Raw genomic sequence first — 21,709 nt, forward strand, 5'->3', positions numbered from 1 at the left:
CCCTCCCTCCCCACTCCCCCTCCCTCTTCACCTGTGACTGGGGCCTCTATATACAGGATGGTCCTCTCTTTCCTTCCTCACCCTCCCTCCCCACTCCCCCTCCCTCCTCACCTGTGACTGGGGCCTCTATATCCAGCATGGTCCTCTCCTTCCTCTCCACTCTCCTCTCCTCACCCTCCCTCCCCACTCCCCCTCCCTCCTCACCTGTGACTGGGGCCTCTATATCCAGCATGGTCCTCTCCTTCCTCTCCACTCTCCTCTCCTCACCCTCCCTCCCTCCCCACTCCCCCTCCCTCCTCACCTGTGACTGGGGCCTCTATATCCAGCATGGTCCTCTCCTTCCTCTCCACTCTCCTCTCCTCACCCTCCCTCCCCACTCCCCTCCCTCCTCACCTGTGACTGGGGCCTCTATATCCAGCATGGTCATCTCCTTCCTCTCCACTCTCCTCTCCTCACCCTCCCTCCCCACTCCCCCTCCCTCCTCACCTGTGACTGGGGCCTCTATATCCAGCATGGTCCTCTCCTTCCTCTCCACTATCCTCTCCTCACCCTCCCTCCCTCCCCACTCCCCCTCCCTCCTCACCTGTGACTGGGGCCTCTATATCCAGCATGGTCCTCTCCTTCCTCTCCACTCTCCTCTCCTCACCCTCCCTCCCCACTCCCCCTCCCTCCTCACCTGTGACTGGGGCCTCTATATCCAGCATGGTCCTCTCCTGGCGCAGGATGGCGGCTCCCTCATTGATGATACGTAGGGCCACCACCTCCTCCAGGCGACCCTCCTTGGTGAGGTGGGCTTTTAGCAGGTCTACTCTGGGCTTCCCCTCACAGTCAAACACCTCCTTCATGGAGAGCCTGTGGCTCAGGGGGAAGGGGACCGCTAGGAAGAGGAGAGGAATGGGAGAAGGAGGACAGAGGAGAGGGAGAAAGATGGAAAGAGAAATGGGGGAGAGATAGGGATGGAGAGAAATAGATGGTGATGGAGAGAGAGATGGGGGAGAGATGGGATGAGAGAGAGATGAGGTTAGTTGGGGATGGAGAGAGAGATGGGGGAGATGGGGGTGGAGAGAGAGATGGGGGAGAGATGGGGGTGGAGAGAGAGATGGGGGAGATGGGGATGGAGAGAGAGATGGGGGAGAGATGGGATGGAGAGAGAGATGAGGTTAGTTGGGGATGGAGAGAGAGATGCGGGAGATGGGGATGGAGAGAGAGATGGGGGAGAGATGGGGGTGGAGAGAGAGATGGGGGAGAGATGGGGATGGAGGGAGAGATGGGATGGAGAGAGAGATGGGGAAATTTGGGGATGGAGACAGAGATGGGGAGAGATGGGGATGGGGAGAGATGGGGATGGAGAGAGTGATGGGGAGAGATGGGGATGGAGAGATGGGGAGAGATGGGGGAGAGATGGGGATGGAGAGATGGGGAGAGATGGGGTTGGAGAGAGAGATGGGGGAGAGATGGGGATGGAGAGATGGGGTGAGATGGGGATGGAGAGATGGGGAGAGATGGGGTTGGAGAGAGAGATGGGGGAGAGATGGGGATGGAGAGATGGGGTGAGATGGGGATGGAGAGATGGGGGAGAGATGGGGATGGAGAGAGATGGGGAGAGATGGGGATGGAGAGAGATGATGGGGAGAGATGGGGTTGGAGAGAGAGATGGGGGAGAGATGGGGATGGAGAGATGGGGAGAGATGCCGGAGATATGGGGAGAGATGGGGGAGAGATGGGGGAGAGATGGGGATGGAGAGAGATGGGGAGAGATGGGGGAGAGATAGGGGAGAGATGGGGAGAGATGGGGATGGAGAGAGATGGGGGAGAGATGGGGATGGAGAGATGGGGAGAGATGGGGAGAGATGGGGGAGAGATGGGGAGAGATGGGGATGGGGAGAGATGGGGATGGAGAGATGGGGGAGAGATGGGGAGAGATGGGGGAGAGATGGGGAGAGATGGGGATGGGGAGAGATGGGGATGGAGAGAGATGGGCAGAGATGGGGATGGAGAGAGAGATGGGGAGAGATGGGGGAGAGATGGAGAGAGCGATGGGGAGAGATGGGGATGGAGAGAGATGGGGAGAGATGGGGATGGAGAGAGAGATGGGGAGAGATGGGGGAGAGATAGGGAGGAGATGGGGAGAGATGGGGATGGAGAGAGATGGGGGAGAGATGGGATGGAGAGATGGGGGAGAGATGGGGAGAGATGGGGATGGGGAGAGATGGGGATGGAGAGAGATGGGCAGAGATGGGGATGGAGAGAGAGATGGGGAGAGATGGGGGAGAGATGTAGAGAGCGATGGGGAGAGATGGGGATGGAGAGAGATGGGGATGGAGAGAGATGGGGATGGAGAGAGAGATGGGGAGAAATGGGGGAGAGATGGAGAGAGCGATGGGGAGAGATGGGGATGGAGCGGTGGGGGAGAGATGAGGATGGAGAGCGAGATGGAGAGAGATATGGGGATGGAGAGAGAGATGGGGAGAGATTGGGATGGAGAGAGAGATGGAGAGAGATATGGGGATGGAGAGAGAGATGGGGATGGAGAGAGATGGGGAGAGATGGGGATGGAGAGAGAGATGGAGAGAGATATGGGGATGGAGAGAGAGATGGGGAGAGATTGGGATGGAGAGAGAGATGGAGAGAGATATGGGGATGGAGAGAGAGATGGGGATGGAGAGAGATGGGGAGAGATGGGGGAGAGATGGGGATGAGAGAGAGATGGGGGAGGGAGAGAAATATGGGGAATAGATGGGGATGGAGAGCGAGATGGGAGAGAGATGGGGATGGAGAGAGAGATGGAGAGAGATATGGGGATGGAGAGTGAGATGGAGAGAGATGGGGATGGAGAGAGAGATGGGGTGAGATTGGGATGGAGAGAGAGATGGAGAGAGATATGGGGATGGAGAGACAGATGGAGAGAGAGATGGGGATGGAGAGAGATGGGGAGAGATGGGGGAGAGATGGAGATGAGAGAGAGATGGGGGAGGGAGAGAAAGATGGGGAATAGATGGGGATGGAGAGACAGATGGGGAATAGATGGGGGTGGAGAGATAGATTGGGATAGATGAGGGAATAAAGAGATGGGTGAGGGATAGAGATGGAGAGAGATGGGGGAGGGATGGAGATAGAGAGAGATGGGGGATAGATGAGGGGGAGATGGGGGGGGAAAGAGATGGGGAGGGATGGGGATGAGAGAGATGGGGGAGAGATGGGGATGGAGAGAGAGATGGGGAGAGATGGGGGAGAGATGGAGAGAGCGATGGGGAGAGATGAGGATGGAGAGCGAGATGGGAGAGAGATGGGGATGGAGAGAGAAATGGAGAGAGATATGGGGATGGAGAGTGAGATGGAGAGAGATGGGGATGGAGAGAGATGGGGAGAGATTGGGATGGAGAGAGAGATGGAGAGAGATATGGGGATGGAGAGAGATGGAGAGAGATGGGGATGGAGAGAGAGATGGGGTAGAGAGATATGGGGATGGAGAGAGAGATGGGGATGCAGAGAGAGATGGGGATGCAGAGAGAGATGGGGAGAGATGGGGATGGAGAGAGATATGGGGATGGAGAAAGAGATGGAGAGAGATGGGGAGGGATGGGGATGAGAGATGGGGGAGAGATGGGGATGGAGAGACAGATGGGGAGAGATGGGGATGGAGAGAGAGATGGGGTAGAGAGATATGGGGATGGAGAGAGAGATGGGGTAGAGAGAGATGGGGATGGAGAGAGAGATGGGGTAGAGAGATATGGGGATGGAGAGAGAGATGGGGTAGAGAGATATGGGGATGGAGATAGAGATGGGGTAGAGAGATATGGGGATGGAGAGAGAGATGGGGTAGAGAGAGATGGGGATGGAGAGAGAGATGGGGTAGAGAGATATGGGGATGGAGAGAGAGATGGGGTAGAGAGAGATGGGGATGGAGAGAGAGATGGGGTAGAGATATGGGGATGGAGAGAGAGATGGGGATGGAGAGAGAGATGGGGTAGAGAGATAGGGGGTGGAGAGAGAGATGGGGGAGAGATGGGGATGGAGAGAGAGATGGGGTAGAGATATGGGGATGGAGAGAGAGATGGGGTAGCGATATGGGGATGGAGAGAGAGATGGGGTAGAGATATGGGGATGGAGAGAGAGATGGGGTAGAGATATGGGGATGGAGAGAGAGATGGGGTAGAGATATGGGGATGGAGAGAGAGATGGGGGAGAGATGGGGATGGAGAGAGAGATTTGGGGTAGAGAGAGATGGGGATGGAGAGAGAGATGGGGTAGAGAGATATGGGGATGGAGAGAGAGATTGGGGAGAGATGGGGATGGAGAGAGAGATGGGATAGAGATATGGGGATGGAGAGAGAGATGGGGATGGAGAGAGAGATGGGGGAGAGATGGGGATGGAGAGAGAGATATGGGGTAGAGATATGGGGATGGAGAGAGAGATGGGGTAGAGATATGGGGATGGAGAGAGAGATGGGGGAGAGATGGGGATGGAGAGAGAGATATGGGGTAGAGATATGGGGATGGAGAGAGAGATGGGAAGACAGGGCGACAGGGTGAGAAAAAGGAGAGAGAAATGTAATTCACATCATATACTGTACTGGACGCAGCAGGATACAGGGAAACTATATATATATATACAGTGAGGTAAAAAAGTATTTGATCCCCTGCTGATTTTGTACATTTGCCCACTGACAAAGAAATGATCGGTCTATCATTTTAATGGTAGGTTTATTTGAACAGTGAGAGACAGAATAGCAACAAAAAAAATCCAGAAAAACGCATGTCAAAAATGTTATAAATTGATTTGCATTTCATTGGGGGAAATAGGTATTTGACCCCTCTGCAAAACATGACTTAGTATTTGGTGACAAAACCCTTGTTGGCAATCACAGAGGTCAGACGTTTCTTGTAGTTGGCCACCAGGTTTGCACACATCTCAGGAGGGATTTTGTCCCACTCCTCTTTGCAGATCTTCTCCAAGTCATTAAGGTTTTGAGGCTGACGTTTGGCAACTCAAACCTTCAGTTCCCTCCACAGATTTTCTATGGGATTAAGGTCTGGAGACTGGCTAGGCCACTCCAGGACCTTAATGTGCTTCTTCTTGAGCCACTCCTTTGTTGCCTTGGCCGTGTGTTTTGGGTCAATGCCCATCCATGACCCATTTTCAATGCCCTGGCTGAAGGAAGGAGGTTCTCACCCAAGATTTGACGGTACATGGCCCCATCCATCGTCCCTTTGATGCGGTGAAAATGTCCTGTCCCCTTAGCAGAAAAACACCCCCAAAGCATAATGTTTCCACCTCCATGTTTGACGGTGGGGATGGTGTTCTTGGGGTCATAGGCAGCATTCCTCCACCTCCAAACACGGCGAGTTGAGTTGATGCCAAAGAGCTCCATTTTGGTCTCATCTGACAACAACACTTTCACCCAGTTGTCCTCTGAATCATTCAAATGTTCATTGACAAACTTCAGACAGGCATGTATATGTGCTTTCTTGAGTAGGGGGACCTTGCGGGCTCTGCAGGATTTCAGTCCTTCGCGGCGTAGTGTGTTACCAACTGTTTTCTTGCTGACTATGGTCCCAGCTGCCTTGAGATCATTGACAAGATCCTCCCGTGTAGTTCTGGGCCAGTTCCTCAGCATTCTCATGATCATTGCAACTCCACGAGGTGAGATCTTGCATGGAGCCCCAGGCCGAGGTAGATTGACAGTTCTTTTGTGTTTCTTCCATTTGCAAATAATTGCACCAACTGTTGTCACCTTCTCACCAAGCTGCTTGGCAATGGTCTTGTAACCCATTCCAGCCTTGTGTAGGTCTACAATCTTGTCCCTGACATCCTTGGAGAGCTCTTTGGTCTTGGCCATGGTGGAGAGTTTGGAATCTGATTGATTGATTGCTTCTGTGGACAGGTGTCTTTTATACAGGTAACAAGCTGAGATTAGGAGCACTCCCTTTAAGAGTGTGCTCCAGTATCGGAGCACTCGGTCTGATACCAACAAGCCATCATTCCCCACTCCTTAGCACACACCCACACAGACACATACACACATATACATTCATGCTACACACACATCACAACTGCTCCTACCAGACTTTTTTTTCTACTGCTCAGTATATACACTGCCCCCCCCCCACCTTCACTTTACATGTGTAAATATTGGACTGCAGTGCCTTCTGAAAGTATTCATACCCCTTGACTTATTTGACATTTTGTTGTGTTACAGCCTGAATTCCAAAGGTGCACACTGTATTAGAGTACTTATGAAATGCACATTGTTATATTTGGTAACAGGTGTTTATTTGACCTAGACTCCAACCCTATTAGATGCATTGAACCGATGTGGATGGAGCATCTCCATAAGGGTCTAAATGTAAAACCCTCTGAGGAAGGCCTTGAGGCCGATACGGGAAGCTTCATAAAGAGTAGCGATACTAGCAAGAGCAGTGTGTGGGTTTCTTCTTTCTTCTTACAGCCTCAAAATTGATTAAATATTGTATTTTTCTCACCCATCTACACACAATACACCATAATTACAAAGTGAAAACGTGTTTTTAGAAATGTTAGCAAATTTATTGAAAATGAAATACAGAAATATCTAATTTACCTAACTATTCACGCCCCTGAGTCAATTAAACAATAAGACATGAGGAGGTGTGGTATATGGCCAATATACCATGGCTAAGGGCTGTTCTTAAGCACAACGCAACACGGAGTGCCTGGACACAGCCCTTAGCCTTGAAATTTGCCATATATCAAAAATCCCTGAGGGGCCTAATTGCTATTATAAACTGGTTACCAACTAAATTAGAGCAGTAAAATAAATATTTTGTCATACCCGTGGTATACAGTTTGATATACCACGGCTGTCAGCCAATCAGCATTCAGGGCTCGAACCACCCAGTTTATAATACACGTTCGAATCACCTTTGGCAGCGATTACAGCTGTTAGTCTTTTTTGGTCAAATTTGCACTTTAAAAAAAGAAATCTTCAATCTCTGTCAAGTTGGTTGTTAGTCATTGCTAAGTCAGCCATTTTCATGTCTTGCCATAGAATTTCAAGCAGATTAAAGTCAAAACTGTAAATAGGCTACTCAGAAACATTTGTCTCCCAGTGTCTTGGAAAGCAGTCAGAACCATATTTTCCTCTTGGATTTTGCCTGTGCTTAGCTCTATTCCGTTTCTTTTTATCCTAAAACACTCCCTAATCCTTGACAATAAGCATACCCATAACCTTGATTCAGCCACCACTGTGCTTGAAATTATGGAGAATGGTACTAATTGATGTGATATGTTGGATTTGCCCTAAACATAATGCTTGTATTTTGCAGTTTTACTTTAGGGCCTTCTTGGAAACAGGATGCATATTTTGGAATATTATTCTGTACAGCACTTTTATCAAACTCATTCAACAGAGGGCCAAGTGTATGAGGATTTTGCCTCTACAATTGCACTTGATTGATGAATTAAGGTCACTAATTAGTAAGGAACTCCCATCACCTGGTTGTCTACGTCTTAATTGAAAGGCAAAAAACACAAATACCCAGACACTCGGCCCTCTGTGGATTGAGTTTGACACCCCTGCTGTACAAGCTTCCTTCTTTTCACTCTGTCATTTAGATTAGTATTGTTGAGTAACTACAATGTTGTTGATCCATCCTCAGTTTTCTCCTGTCACAGCCATTCAACTCTGTAACTGTTTTAAAGTCACCATTGGTCTCATGGCGGTTTCCTTCCTCTCCTGCAACTGAGTTAGGAAGGACACCTGTATCTTTGTAGTGTATTGATACACCATCCAACGTCTAATTATCAACTTCACCAAAGGGATATTCAACGTCTTCTTTTTTTATTTTTACCCATCTACAAATAGTTGAATGTCACGTGCGCAAGTACAGTGAAATGTCTTTCTTGCAAGCGCCCAACAACGCAGAGATCAATGAAACACTGTGAAAGTCATTGGAAAACCTCCCTTGGTCTTTGTGGTTGAATGTGTGTTTTAAGTTCAGTGCTCCAATAAGGTACCTTACAGATAATTGTATGTGTGGGGTACTGAGATGAGGTGGTCATTCAGAAATCATGTTAAACATGCAACGTATTATGTGACTTGTTAAGCACATTTTTTTATGTTGAACTTGAATACTTATTGACTCAAGACATTTCAGCTTTAAATTTTGCATTCATCTGTACACATTTCTAAAAAACATAATTCCACTTTATGGGGTATTGTGTGTAGAGGCCATCTTTTAGTATTTCTTATTTAATATTTCTTATTTCTTTAGTGTTGTTGCATTTTCGAGAAGTAAGCATTTCATTGGACGATGTGTACCATGCGTATCCCGTATATACAACTAGTAAAACTTTAAACTTGAATGTACTGTCTGTGTTATAGGTGGCCTAACAGGCTTTATTTCAGCATAGCTATGGCTGAGTTGTCGGTTTGCACTTTGCAGCGGTGTTTCTCTTACATAATGAAGGCCCTTAGGGCACTGCTGGAGATGACTGGTGAGGAGAGTGATAAAGCAAGAGCTCCCAGCTGCACGTGAGGACTCACACACACACAGGCGCAAGGGCAAAAGCCCATACACACACTGAGACACGAACACACATACAGTTGAGGTAGGACGTTTACATACACTTAGGTTGGAGTCATTAAAACTTGTTTTTCAACCACTTCACAAATTTCTTGATAACAAACTATAGTTTTGGCAAGTCGGTTAGGACATCTACTTTGTGCATGACACAAGTAATTGAAATACAGATTATTTAACTTATAATTCACTGTATCACAATTCCAGTGGGTCAGAAGTTTACATACACTAAGATGACTGTGCTTTTAAACAGCTTGGAAAATTCCAGAAAATTATATCATTGCTTTATCAAATCAAATCAAAGTGTATTTGTCAAGTGCGCCGAATACAAAAGGTGTAGGTAGACCTTACAGTGAAATGCTTACTTACAGGCTCTCTCTCTGTGTGTGTGTGTGTGTGTGTGTGTGTGTGTGTGTGTGTGTGTGTGTGTGTGTGTGTGTGTGTGTGTGTGTGTGTGTGTGTGTGTGTGTGTGTGTGCGTGTGCGTGCGTGCGTGCGTGTGTGTGTGTGTGTGTGTGTGTGTGTGTGTGCGTGTGTGCGTGCGTGCGTGTGTGTGTGTGTGTGTGTGTGTGTGTGTGTGTGTGTGTGTGTAAAGAAATAAAACAACAGTAAAAAGACATTTGAAAATAACAGTAGCAAGGCTACACAGACACCTGTTAGTCAGTCTTATTGAGATAGTATGTACATGTAGGTATGGTTAAAGTGAGTATTTTTTAATTTTTTAATTTTTTATTTCACCTTTATTTAACCAGGTAGGCTAGTTGAGTTCTAATTTGCAACTGCGACCTGGCCAAGATAAAGCATAGCAGTGTGAACAGACAACACAGAGTTACACATGGAGTAAACAATTAACAAGTCGATAACACAGTAGAAAAGGAAAAAAAAGGAGTCTATATATATTGTGTGCAAAAGGCATGAGCTGGTAGGCGAATAATTACAATTTTACAGATTAATACTGGAGTGATAAATGATCAGATGGTCATGTACAGGTAGAGATATAGGTGTGCAAAAGAGCAGAAAAGTAAATAAATAAAAACAGTATGGGGATGAGGTAGGTAAAAATGGGTGGGCTATTTACCGATAGACTATGTACAGCTGCAGCGATCGGTTAGCTGCTCAGATAGCAGATGTTTGAAGTTGGTGAGGGAGATAAAAGTCTCCAACTTCAGCGATTTTTGCAATTCGTTCCAGTCAAAGGCAGCAGAGAACTGGAACGAAAGGCGGCCAAATGAGGTGTTGGCTTTAGGGATGATCAGTGAGATACACCTGCTGGAGCCCGTGCTACGGGTGGGTGTTGCCATCGTGACCAGTGAACTGAGATAAGGCAGAGCTTTACCTAGCATGGACTTGTAGATGACCTGGAGCCAGTGGGTCTGGCGACGAATATGTAGCGAGGGCCAGCCGACTAGAGCATACAGGTCGCAGTGGTGGGTGGTATAAGGTGCTTTAGTGACAAAACGGATGGCACTGTGATAAACTGTATCCAGTTTGCTGAGTAGAGTGTTGGAAACTATTTTGTAGATAACATCGCCAAAGTCGAGGATCGGTAGGATAGTACGTTTTTCTAGGGTAAGTTTGGCGGCGTGAGTGAAGGAGGCTTTGTTGCGGAATAGAAAGCCGACTCTAGATTTGATTTTCGATTGGAGATGTTTGATATGAGTCTGGAAGGAGAGCATATATGATGAACAGAGTAGCAGTAGCGTAAAAGGAGGAGTTGGCGGGTGGTGGGACACAATGCAGATAGCCCAGTTAGCCAATGTGCGGGAGCACTGGTTCATTGGGCCAATTGAGATAGTATGTACATGGATATATAGTTAAAGTGACTATGCATATAAGATAAACAGAGAGTAGCAGCAGCGTAAAAGAGGGGTTGAGTGGGGGGGCACACAATGTAAATAGTCTGGGTAGCCATTTGATTACCAGTTCAGAAGCCTTATGGCTTGGGGGTTTAAACTTTTGAGAAGCCTTTTGTTCTTAGACTTGGCACTCTGGTACCACTTGCCATGCAGTAGTAGAGAGAACTGTCTATGACTGGGGTGGCTGGGGTCTTTGACAATTTTTAGGGCCTTCCTCTGACACCGCCTGGTGTAGAGGTCCTGGATGGCAGGCAGCTTTACCCCAGTGATGTATTGGGACATACGCGCTACCCTCTGTAGTGCTTTGCGGTCAGAGGCAGAGCAATTGCCGTACCAGGCAGTGATGCAACCGGTCAGGATGCTCTCGATGTTGCAGCTGTAGAACCTTTTGAGGATCTCAGGGCCCATGCCAAATCTGTTTAGTTTCCTGAGGGGGAATAGGCTTTGTCGTGCCCTCTTCACGACTGTCTTGGTGTGCTTGGACCATTCTAGTTTGTTATTGATGTGGACACCAAGGAATTAGAAGCTCTCAACCTGCTACACTACAGCCCCGTCGATGAGAATGGGGACGTGCTCGGTCCTCCTTTTCCTGTAGTCCACAATCATCTCCTTACTCTTGGTTACGTTGAGGGATAGATTGTTATTTTGGCACCACCCGGCCAGGTCTCTGACCTCCTCCCTATTGGCTGTCTCGTCCACCATAGTCCCTGTGCCCAAGAACACAAAAGCAACCAGCCTAAATTACTACAGACCCGTAGCACTCACGTCTGTAGCCATGAAGTGCTTTGAAAGGCTGGTAATGGCTCACATCAAGACCATTATCCCAGAAACCCTAGACCCACTACAATTTGCATACCACCCAAACAGATCCACAGATGATGCAATCTCTATTGCACTCCACACTGCCCTTTCCCACCTGGACAAAAGGAACACCTATGTGAGAATGCTATTCATTGACTACAGCTCAGCGTTCAACACCATAGTGCCCTCAAACCTCATCACTAAGCTAAGGAACCTGGGACAAAACACCTCCCTCTGCAACTGGGTCCTGGACTTCCTGACGGGTCACCCCCAGGAGGTGAGGGGAGGTAGCAACACTTTAGAAGCTTCTGATAGGCTTATTGACATCACTTTAGTGATGGAGGTGTACCTGTGGATGTATTTCAAGGCCTACCTTCAAACTCAGTGCCTCTTTGCTTGACATCATGGGAAAATTTAAAGAAATCAACCAAGACCTCAGAAAAAAAATTGTAGACCTCCACAAGTCTGGTTCATCCTTGGGAGCAATTTCAAAATGCTTGAAGGTACCACGTTCATCTGTACAAACAATAGTAAGCAAGTATAAACACCATGGGACCACGCAGCCGTCATAGTGCTCAGGAAGGAGACGCGTTCTGTCTCCTAGAGATGAACGTACTTTGGTGCGAAAAGTGCAAATCGATCCCAGAACAACAGCAAAGAACCTTGTGAAGATACTGGAGGAAACAGCTATAAAGTATCTATATCCACAGTAAAATGAGTCCTACAGTATATCGACATAACCTGAAAGGCCGCTCAGCAAGGAAGAAGCCACTGCTCCAAAACCGCCATAAAAAAGCCAGACTACGGTTTGCAACTGCACATGGGGACAAAGATCATACTTTTTGGAGAAATGTCCTATGGTCTGATGAAACAAAAATAGAACTGCTGGCCATAATGACCATCGATGTGGGGGTGTTTTGCTGCATGAGGGACTGGTGCACTTCACAAAATAGATGGCGTCATGAGGAAGTTAAATTATGTGGATATATTGAAGCAACAGTTGGTAGAGCATGGCGCTTGTAACGCCAGGTTAGTGGGTTCGATCCCCGGGACCACCCATACGTAGAATATATGCACACATGACTGTAAGTCGCTTTGGATAAAAGCGTCTGCTAAATGGCATATATTATTATTATTATTATTATATTACATCAGTCAGGAAGTTAAAGCTTGGTCGCAAATGGGTCTTCCAAATGGACAATGACCCCAAGAATACTTCCAAGGTTGTGGCAAAATAGCTTAAGGACAACAAAGTCAAGGTATTGGAGTGGCCATCATAAAGCCCTGACCTCAGTCCTATAGAAAATGTGTGGGCAGAACTGAAAAATTGTGTGCGTGCAAGGAGGCCTACAAACCTGACTCAGTTACATCAGCTCTGCCAGGATGAATAGGCCAAAATGTACCCAACTTATTGTGGGAAGCTTGTGGAAGGCTACCTGAAACGTTTGAACCAAGTTAAACAATTTAAAGGTAATGCTACCAAATACTAATTGAGTGTATGTAAACTTGTGACCCACTGGGAATGTGATGAAAGAAATAAAAGCTGAATATAATAATTATCTCTACTTTCATTCTGGTGATCCTAACTGACCTAAGACAGGGAATTTTTATTAGGATTAAATGTCAGGAATTTTGAAAAACTGAGGTTAAATGTATTTGGCTAAGGTGTATGTAATCTTCCAACTTCAACTGTACATCCACGTATGCACACACATGCACAAACAAAGAAATACAGAAACAGAAATACACACATACAGATAAAGTTGTGGCAACACTTGTATGCGAACGGACACACACACAGATAAACACACACAAACACACACACACACATACATACACACACATAAACACACACACAAACACACACACACATAAAGGTAATGTTCTGCAGAATCTACAGAGCCTCATGAAGCCCCACCAGTGCTAACACAGATAATGGCCTAGATCAGGAAAGTAGGCCTTCTGCTCACTCTCTCTCTTTTTTCTTTCTTTCTTTCTTTCTTTCCTTCTTCTCTCTCTGTTTCTTTCTGCCTTCTATCCATCACCCTCTAACTGTCCGCTACTACCTCCTGACTGCCCCTATCACCTAAACCGTAAATCAGGCTAATTCATCACACACACACACACAGACGCACACGTGCACACACACACACCATCACTTCAGGCTCCGCAGCCCCCAACTAGTCATGTGTCTCTGAGGTTTTGGGGGTATTCCACACTGTCAGAGTAGCCCACTGAGCTAAAGGGCTAACCAGGTTAGGTTACTGCTCCAGATCCACTACGGTAGGACTAGCTCTACAGGGAACTAACCCACACTGTTCTTTTACCAATACAAGGAATGTCCTGTCCAATGCACTGCCCTAGTTCCACCACCAAACTACTCTAACCCACTATGGTATGGTATGGTTTGAGGGTGTGTGAGAGTATGTGCAAGTGAAAAAAATGTGTGTGTGTGTGTGTGTGTGTGTGTGTGTGTGTGTGTGTGTGTGTGTGTGTGTGTGTGTGTGTGTGTGTGTGTGTGTGTGTGTGTGTGTGTGTGTGTGTGTGTGTGTGTGTGTGTGTGTGTGTGTGTGTGTGTGTGTGTGTGTGTGTGTGTGTGTGTGTGTGTGTGTGTGAGACTGTGAGACTGTGTGCGAGACTGTGTGCGTGTGTGTGAGACTGTGTGCGTGAGGGAAGAGGAGAGGAGAGGAGAGGAGAGGAGAGGAGAGGAGAGGAGAGGAGAGGAGAGGAGAGGAGAGGAGAGGAGAGGAGAGGAGAGGAGAGGAGAGGAGAGGAGAGGAGAGGAGAGGAGAGGAGAGGAAAAAGTAGGACAGATATTGAAGATAATGGAGAGTTTGAGAAAACGAAATACAGTACTTGGAATAAAAGGCTTTGTAGAATATTATATACTGGGTGGTTCGAGAACTGAATGCTGTTTGACTGCTGTTGTATATCAGAACATACAGTTGAAGTCGGATATTTACATACACCTTAGCCTAATACATTTAAACTCAGTTTTTCACAATTCCTGACATTAAATCCTAGTAAAAATTCCCTGTCTTAGGTCAGTTAGGATCACCACTTGATTTTAAGAATTTGAAATGTCAGAATAGTAGAGAGAACGATTTATTTCAGCTTTTATTTTTTACATCACATTCCCAGTGGGTTAGAAGTTTACATACACTCAATTAGTATTTGGTAACAATGCCTTTAAATTGTTTAACTTGGGTCAAAAGTTTCGGTTAGCCTTCTGCAAGCTTCCCATAATAAGTTGGGTGAATTTTGTCCATTCCTCCTATCAGAGCTGGTGTAACTGAGTCAGGTTTTTAGGCCTCCTTACTCAGACACGAATTTTCAGTTATGCCCACAAATATTCTATGGTATTGAGGTCAGGGCTTTGTGATGGTCACTCCAATACCTTGACTTTGTTGTCCTTAAGCTATTTTGCCACAACTTTGGAAGTATACTTGTGGTCATTGTCCATTTGGAAGACCCATTTGCGACCAAGCTTTAACTGATGTCTTGAGATGTTGCTTCAATATATTCACATAATTTTCCTACCTCATGATGCCATCTATTTTGTGAAGTGCATCAGTCCCTCCTGCAACAAAGCACCCCCACAACATGATGCTGCCACCCCAGTACTTGACAGTTGGGATGGTGTTCTTTGACTTGCAAGCCTCCTCCTTTTTCCTCCAGACATAACGATGGTCATTATGGCCAAACAGTTATTTTTTGTTTCATCAGACCAGAGGACATTTCTCCAAAAAGTACGATCTTTGTCCCCATGTGCAGTTGCAAACCGTAGCCTGGCTTTTTGATGGCGGTTTTGGAGCAGTGGCAACTTTCTTGCGGAGCGGCCTTTCAGGTCATGTCGATATAGGACTTGTTTTACCCCTCATGCCTTATCAGCCTGCTACTGTATATGTAGACAGTTGAAAAACACTAAAGTGTCTTTTATCAACACTTCTGCTGTAGTTAGACCTGACAGCTCTGAATTTGCCATTGGTTCAAAAAACCATCGCTGCGTTTCCCCGTGGCATCTTGGTGTGTGTTGTTGACTGCATGTGAGGAACCTGTTTCTGTCTCAATATGTTGGCCTCTGCAAGACCTCGTGGAGAATGATACAACACATCTCAGGAGATCTGCTCATCCTACAGCCTGTCACTGCATAAATAAATGAGAGGGAGGAATTGAGTGATGAAAGAATGGGAGCACGGAACGAGAGGAGTGAGAGAGTGCAAAATAAGAAGGGGGAGGGGTGTGATAGTGCACATGCTTATGTGTGTGTGTGTGTACATGCGTGTCTTTATGTCTATGTGTGTGTGTGTGTGTGTGTGTGTGTGTGTGTGTGTGTGTGTGTGTGTGTGTGTGTGTGTGTGTGTGTGTGTGTGTGTGTGTGTGTGTGTGTGTGTGTGTGTGTGTGTGTGTGTGTGTGTGTGTGTGTGTGTGTGTATGTGTGTGTGTGTGTGCGTGCATGTTTGTGTATATGTGTGTGTGTTCAGGCCTCCACAATCTCTGACCCAGATCAGCTAGCAGCCTAGCACAGATCCATGGGTCTTTGAAGGTGTGTGTGTGCATGCTTCACACATGAAGGACCATCAGTGTACATATGCTCACACACACACACGTACACACACACACACTGACAGAAACAACGGTCCGTCCCCTAACAGCATGTCCTCATTAGACAATCTCTCTCTCTCTCTCTCTACCTCCTTTCCTTTCTCTCTCCGCCTCTCTCTCTGTACCTCTCTCCCTCCTTCTCTCCCTCACTGCATACTCTAAAGGGCTATAAATACTCTGTCCTGCCATAGTACGCACAGAACTAAGAGAAAACTGTCAAAGTGTGACCTACCTCACTACGGGCACCACACACATGAATATTAACTGTACACACACTCACTCACACACACTCACTCACACACACACACACAAATACTAACTGTACACACACTCACTCACTCACACACAAACACACACACACAAACACACACACACAAACACACACATACTAACTGTACACACACTTACTCACTCACACACACAAACTCACACACACAAATATTAACTGTACACACACTCACTCACACACACACACAAATACTAACTGTACACACACTCACTCACTCTCACACACATAAATACTAACTGTACACACACTCACTCACTCACTCACACACACACACACACACACACACACACACACACACACACACACACACACACACACACACACACACACACACACACACACACACACAAATGCTAACTGTACACACACTCACTCACACACACACAAATACTAACTGTACACACACTCACTCACTCACACATACACACACACACACAAATACTAACTGTACACACACTCACTCACTCACTCACTCACTCACTCACACACACACACACACACACACACACACACACACACACACACACACACACACACACACACACACACACACACACACACACACACACACACACACACACACACACACACACACACACACAAATGCTAACTGTACACACACTCACTCACACACACACAAATACTAACTGTACACACACTCACTCACTCACACACACACACACAAATACTAACTGTACACACACTCACTCACTCACTCACTCACACACACAAACACACACACACACACAAATACTAACTGTACACACACTCACTCACACACACACACACACACACACACACACACACACACACACACACACACACACACACACACACACACACACACACACACACACACACACACACACAAATGCTAACTGTACACACACTCACTCACACACACACAAATACTAACTGTACACACACTCACACACACACAAACCAGTACTAACTGTACACACACACACACACACACACACATGAATATTAACACTCACACACACACACACACAAATATTAACTGTACACACACTCACTCACACACGAATGAATACTAACTGTACACACACTCTCTCTCACACACACACACACACACACACAAATGCTAACTGTACACACACTCACTCACACACACACAAATACTAACTGTACACACACTCACACACACACACAAGTACTAACTGTACACACACACACACACACACACAAACCAGTACTAACTGTACACACACACACACACACACAAATATTAACTGTACACACACTCACTCACACACAAATGAATACTAACTGTACACACACTCTCTCTCTCTCACACACACACACACACACACACACATGAATATTAACTATACACACACACACTCACACACACACACACGAATATTAACTATACACACACTCACATACAGATTCACACACACACACACACAGGGCACAAGGTGCCCCAAGCCATGCCAGGAGTGGTGTGTGTGTGTGTGTGTATGCATTTGTGTATGTGTGTGTGCATGCATGCTTGCATTCCTGAATGAAAAATCCTTTCATCCTTCCTTCTTGCCTCCTTCCATCCTTCCTTCCTACCTCAATACTGATCACTGATCTGACAGTGCTGAACAGGTTAAATAGCTCAGCAAAATTGTGGTTTATCCAATCTCATCTATCTTTATTTATTGCATATAATGTACGATATGTGAACCATTCAGACAAGACCTCTTTGCAGAGTAAGTCTGCGGAATGGAGAGATCTCTGATGATTGCTTCTATTCTCTGACTGGTATGCCTGAATGAAAGGTTCAACCACTTAGCCTGAAAACGCTCTAATGTAATACCTGATAGCCTATCAACTTGAGGAGATTGCGTGAGTCACTAGAGAAATAAAAGACAGCTGGGTTTGTAGCAACTTTCCTCAGAAAGTGGACCATGAGGAGAGCACTAGTATGGCCATGGATAGTCACAACGTTTTTATTAACGTTACATGCAAGGCATGTGAGGAAAGGTGACTCGGGCTCTTCCTCAATAGTCTTCCCTCTATTCCTTGTGTCCTAACCTCCGGTCCTTTCCCTGCAAACTCTAAATGTCAATAGGCGGCCAAATCGAGGGCTTTGATGATAGTTGATTAGTTTAATCAAATATGTGTGTTAGTGCTGGGCTGGAACAAAATCCGGCACATTGTGTGGTTCACCAGGATTAAAGATCACAAGTCTTTCATATAAAATCTGGTGAGAACGGTTTGCAAATCTGAGCCATTAGATTGGTTAAAGTCCATAGGATCAGAAGATCCTATTGGTCCTGGGAGATTCTGTCTGTCCATTAGCCTACATCATACAATCCTCCATCTCTTTCTATCTCTCTCTCCTCATCTACTTCAACTCCTCAATGTACCTGTCACATACTCTCTTTCCTCTCCTGCCTCTCACCTAGCGAGCACTCTGTCCCGGTTCAATGCCTCCATTCATCTGCCGTTGTGCTCTCTCTCTTCCAAATCGTCCTGATCCCTCTATCCTATCCCACGCTCTCCTAGTCCATCTACAGTAGCCTACACACACCCATTTCTGGATGTAACAAAGCTACCGTCTGGACTACCTCTCCTTTCATAGGCCTACTGTAGAAAAACTGCACTCATTTAACTAAAGGCCTTTATATACGCTCTCTCGGCTCCCTCCTCTCATCTGAAATGTTCTCTCTCACTGTGATGTGTCTCTCTCCTCTAGGCTACATTCTATTCTCACAGTGGCATTGAGCTAGATTATGTGTGTATGGGTTTGCATACTGCTGTTCAGTTTACTATTACAGATGAGCACTATAGCACACTGCCCAGCTGCGTTCCAACACGCACGCGCGGCGCACGTGCACATACACTCAGCCAAACGCGCCCCACACGGAAAACCCGGGCTTTCCCGACCGAGTGTCAATCTGTCCCGCGTCCCCCTTTTTTCCCACACCAGAAACCGGTGATAATCTCCCAGTTATGCATCGTCGCATGTGACTACGTGTGCACAGTCCACACATTGCCAGGGTTGTTGTGACCCCGATAAACATGACAATCTGTGCAGATACTGTGTACTAAGGCTTGCTGAACCTCGTCTGATGCCGCCAACGCGTAAAAGCCGCTCTTCATAAACACATGAAATATGCCATAATCTAATGATGCAATAAAAGCATGATATACTGCTTTAATGGACGCAATAGGATACATACAATATGCTGATACGCAACTAAGCATTCCGAAACTCCATTTTGTCTCTCATTTGGCTCTCAGTGAGACAGAATGATCCGGGGAGGCAAATACAAATAGAATAGTGAGGAAAGTGAGACCTTACGCGCACAATTTGTGCAGATGCACATAATTTCCTTAGGCATAATGTAGCATGAGGGAGAAACGTTAATAACGCGACATATGGAGTATATTACGTTTCAAACCCACAAAAATAAGAACACAACCATAGGTGCAAGATGAATGACATTATGAGCTACCATACTAAATCCATATATGGAACCGAATCTAGTCTCTTCTACCTCGCAAGTTGTATCCTAAAAACAATTAAACGAATAAATTGCCTGGCGGTGTGAGTCAAATTTGCATAAAAATACATCTAGACATCGACAACGTAGACCAAGTTGTAGAGCTCTCACAGCAGTTAACGTCAAGGCTATGAACACTCCGATAACGCCTACGCAAGGGACCTCAATAAAAATGGTTCAGGGATGAATAAATGGCAAGTCCCAAAACATATCCTCTATTCACATCGTCACTTCCACGGATCTATTTCTTAACTCGTGACACCTACCCATTTCATCAACATCTAATAACCTACATACAGGCCTTAGACCCGTACATTAAGCAAAACAGACAATGTAACCAATTATAATTTTACCTTTGAGTCTTCCTTTCGCTGTCATCGTCAAACTGCCAGAAATGTTTCATTGGAAAGAGATGCTATTCTCACTCTCTCTCTCTCTCTCTCTCTCTCTCTCTCTCTCTCTCTCTCTCTCTCTCTCTCTCTCTCTCTCTCTCTCTCTCTCTCTCTCTCTCTCTCTCTCTCTCTCTCTCTCTCTCTCTCACACACTCTCTCTCTCTCTCTCTCTCGCGCGCGCGCTCTCTCTCGCTGGTGGTACATGTAGGCCTACTTCAGAATACCACAAGGCACCCGGCGAATAAAGCGAGCTCATGCAGCATCACCATGTCACTCAGTGCGCGCGGAGAGACATTCCCCATAATAAGAAATAAATGGGTATTTCCTCATAGTGCACAGGTCGTAGCACCTTCTCGGCATTCAGAACCTAAAACATAATTGCTGAGGACTCTACGGGGTGGCAGTGTCAATCATCAAACACTGGCATCCATAGCTCGACTATGTTGCTGTTTCATCAGTGACTCAACATCCAATATCCTTAAGAGTGTTTTGTTTTATTATTGGGGGATAAATTAAAAGTGGTGAGAAAGGGGGATACACACACACATGCAATCACATATCGACATTATTGCAGCCATGTTTGCAGCCAATGCAAAGCCAATGATCCAAAACAATAACGCATAAGCATCATTATATAATTGCGCGTACTTTTAACCGGCCGATCGTCGGAGTTCATGCTCGCACCGCTGTCGGACATCCTCGGGGGCTTCTGTCAGGGGCCAACCAAATGTATCTGGTCCTCGGGCAGACGTCGAGAATGTTTGCAGTTGCGGGGTGCGTTTGCTGCAGTAGCATCCCTCGGTGTCGCCGTAATCTTTCAAACGGGGCTGCTGAGGAGGTCTGCGGCGGGTCTCTGGGGAAATAATGAGCGGATACCTGTCTTCTGGGGCATGCTGGGGAACCGTGTGGCCTGGATGAAGGTGTGAAGAGGCCTGGAGCGTACTGGGCTGCCTCTCTTCGCAGGACTCCCTCAGTGCGCTCTGTGGTGCGGCGACACCCCGGAATGGCGAAAGGAGGAACTCCCACGCACACACTCTGCCTCATATAGGGACTGCCTCATACCGCCATCCGGTGGAGGTTCTAATGCGGGGCTTCCCCCTTTCGTCCTACGAACCAACCCCCTGATATTATGTTATTACCGGTGTGTGAATGTATGAATGTGTGTGTGTGTGAGTGTGGGTGTGTTCATAACAATAGGCTAATACTTATATATTTATTTTATTATAGGGGATCTGTCCCTATTGGGGGATCTGCCTCAGAGCTCAGAGGAGAGCATATTCATTATTGTGGAAGCATCACACATCTATAAAGGGCATCACGTTTAGGGTATAGGCTACATATGCCTACCAATAAATACACAAATACAATGCCCAGCTGCAGTGGTATGTCTGATTTATTTTTTGTGAGAATGCACACTGGGTACAGGTTACTGCAAGCAGCCCTCTGTATACAGCGGCAGATCTTTTCTTTCCATAACATTAGGTGAAGATCCAGCACAAATAGTAATAGCCGACATAAGTGCACTACACTCGTCCTCTATATGAACATTTATGGCGCAAGCGGTAGTGCCTGGTAGTGCACACCCTGTCTTCTTTAAACCTGGTTTAGGGTAGTGGGGTGTAGAGACGCAATATCAACTGAAGCGCAATAAATGAACAGCATATAATGCACGTGAGTAAGTACA

General features: G+C 46.5%; 1 protein-coding gene across 3 annotated transcripts in view; it reads right to left on the reverse strand.

The window, feature by feature from the left end:
• ppp3cb (protein phosphatase 3, catalytic subunit, beta isozyme) overlaps nt 1-21,049 on the reverse strand; it is a 47,115-nt gene extending 26,066 nt beyond the window's left edge. Inside the window, exons 1-2 of one of the 3 annotated variants that reach the window (XM_046295913.1) lie at nt 20,674-21,049; nt 677-877 (exon numbers count right to left, since the gene is read on the reverse strand). In XM_046295913.1, coding sequence (XP_046151869.1) covers nt 677-877; nt 20,674-20,722 — 250 coding nt within the window. In that variant the 5' untranslated portion in view covers nt 20,723-21,049. Of the gene's footprint in view, nt 1-676; nt 878-19,986; nt 20,099-20,673 lie in introns of those variants that run through there. The other 2 variants (XM_046295911.1, XM_046295912.1) reach the window with 2 other exon arrangements.
• Nucleotides 21,050-21,709: the final 660 nt, after the last annotated feature.

Source organism: Oncorhynchus gorbuscha, linkage group LG13 (genome assembly GCF_021184085.1).
Source record: "Oncorhynchus gorbuscha isolate QuinsamMale2020 ecotype Even-year linkage group LG13, OgorEven_v1.0, whole genome shotgun sequence".
Classification (NCBI taxonomy): Eukaryota; Metazoa; Chordata; class Actinopteri; order Salmoniformes; family Salmonidae; genus Oncorhynchus; species Oncorhynchus gorbuscha.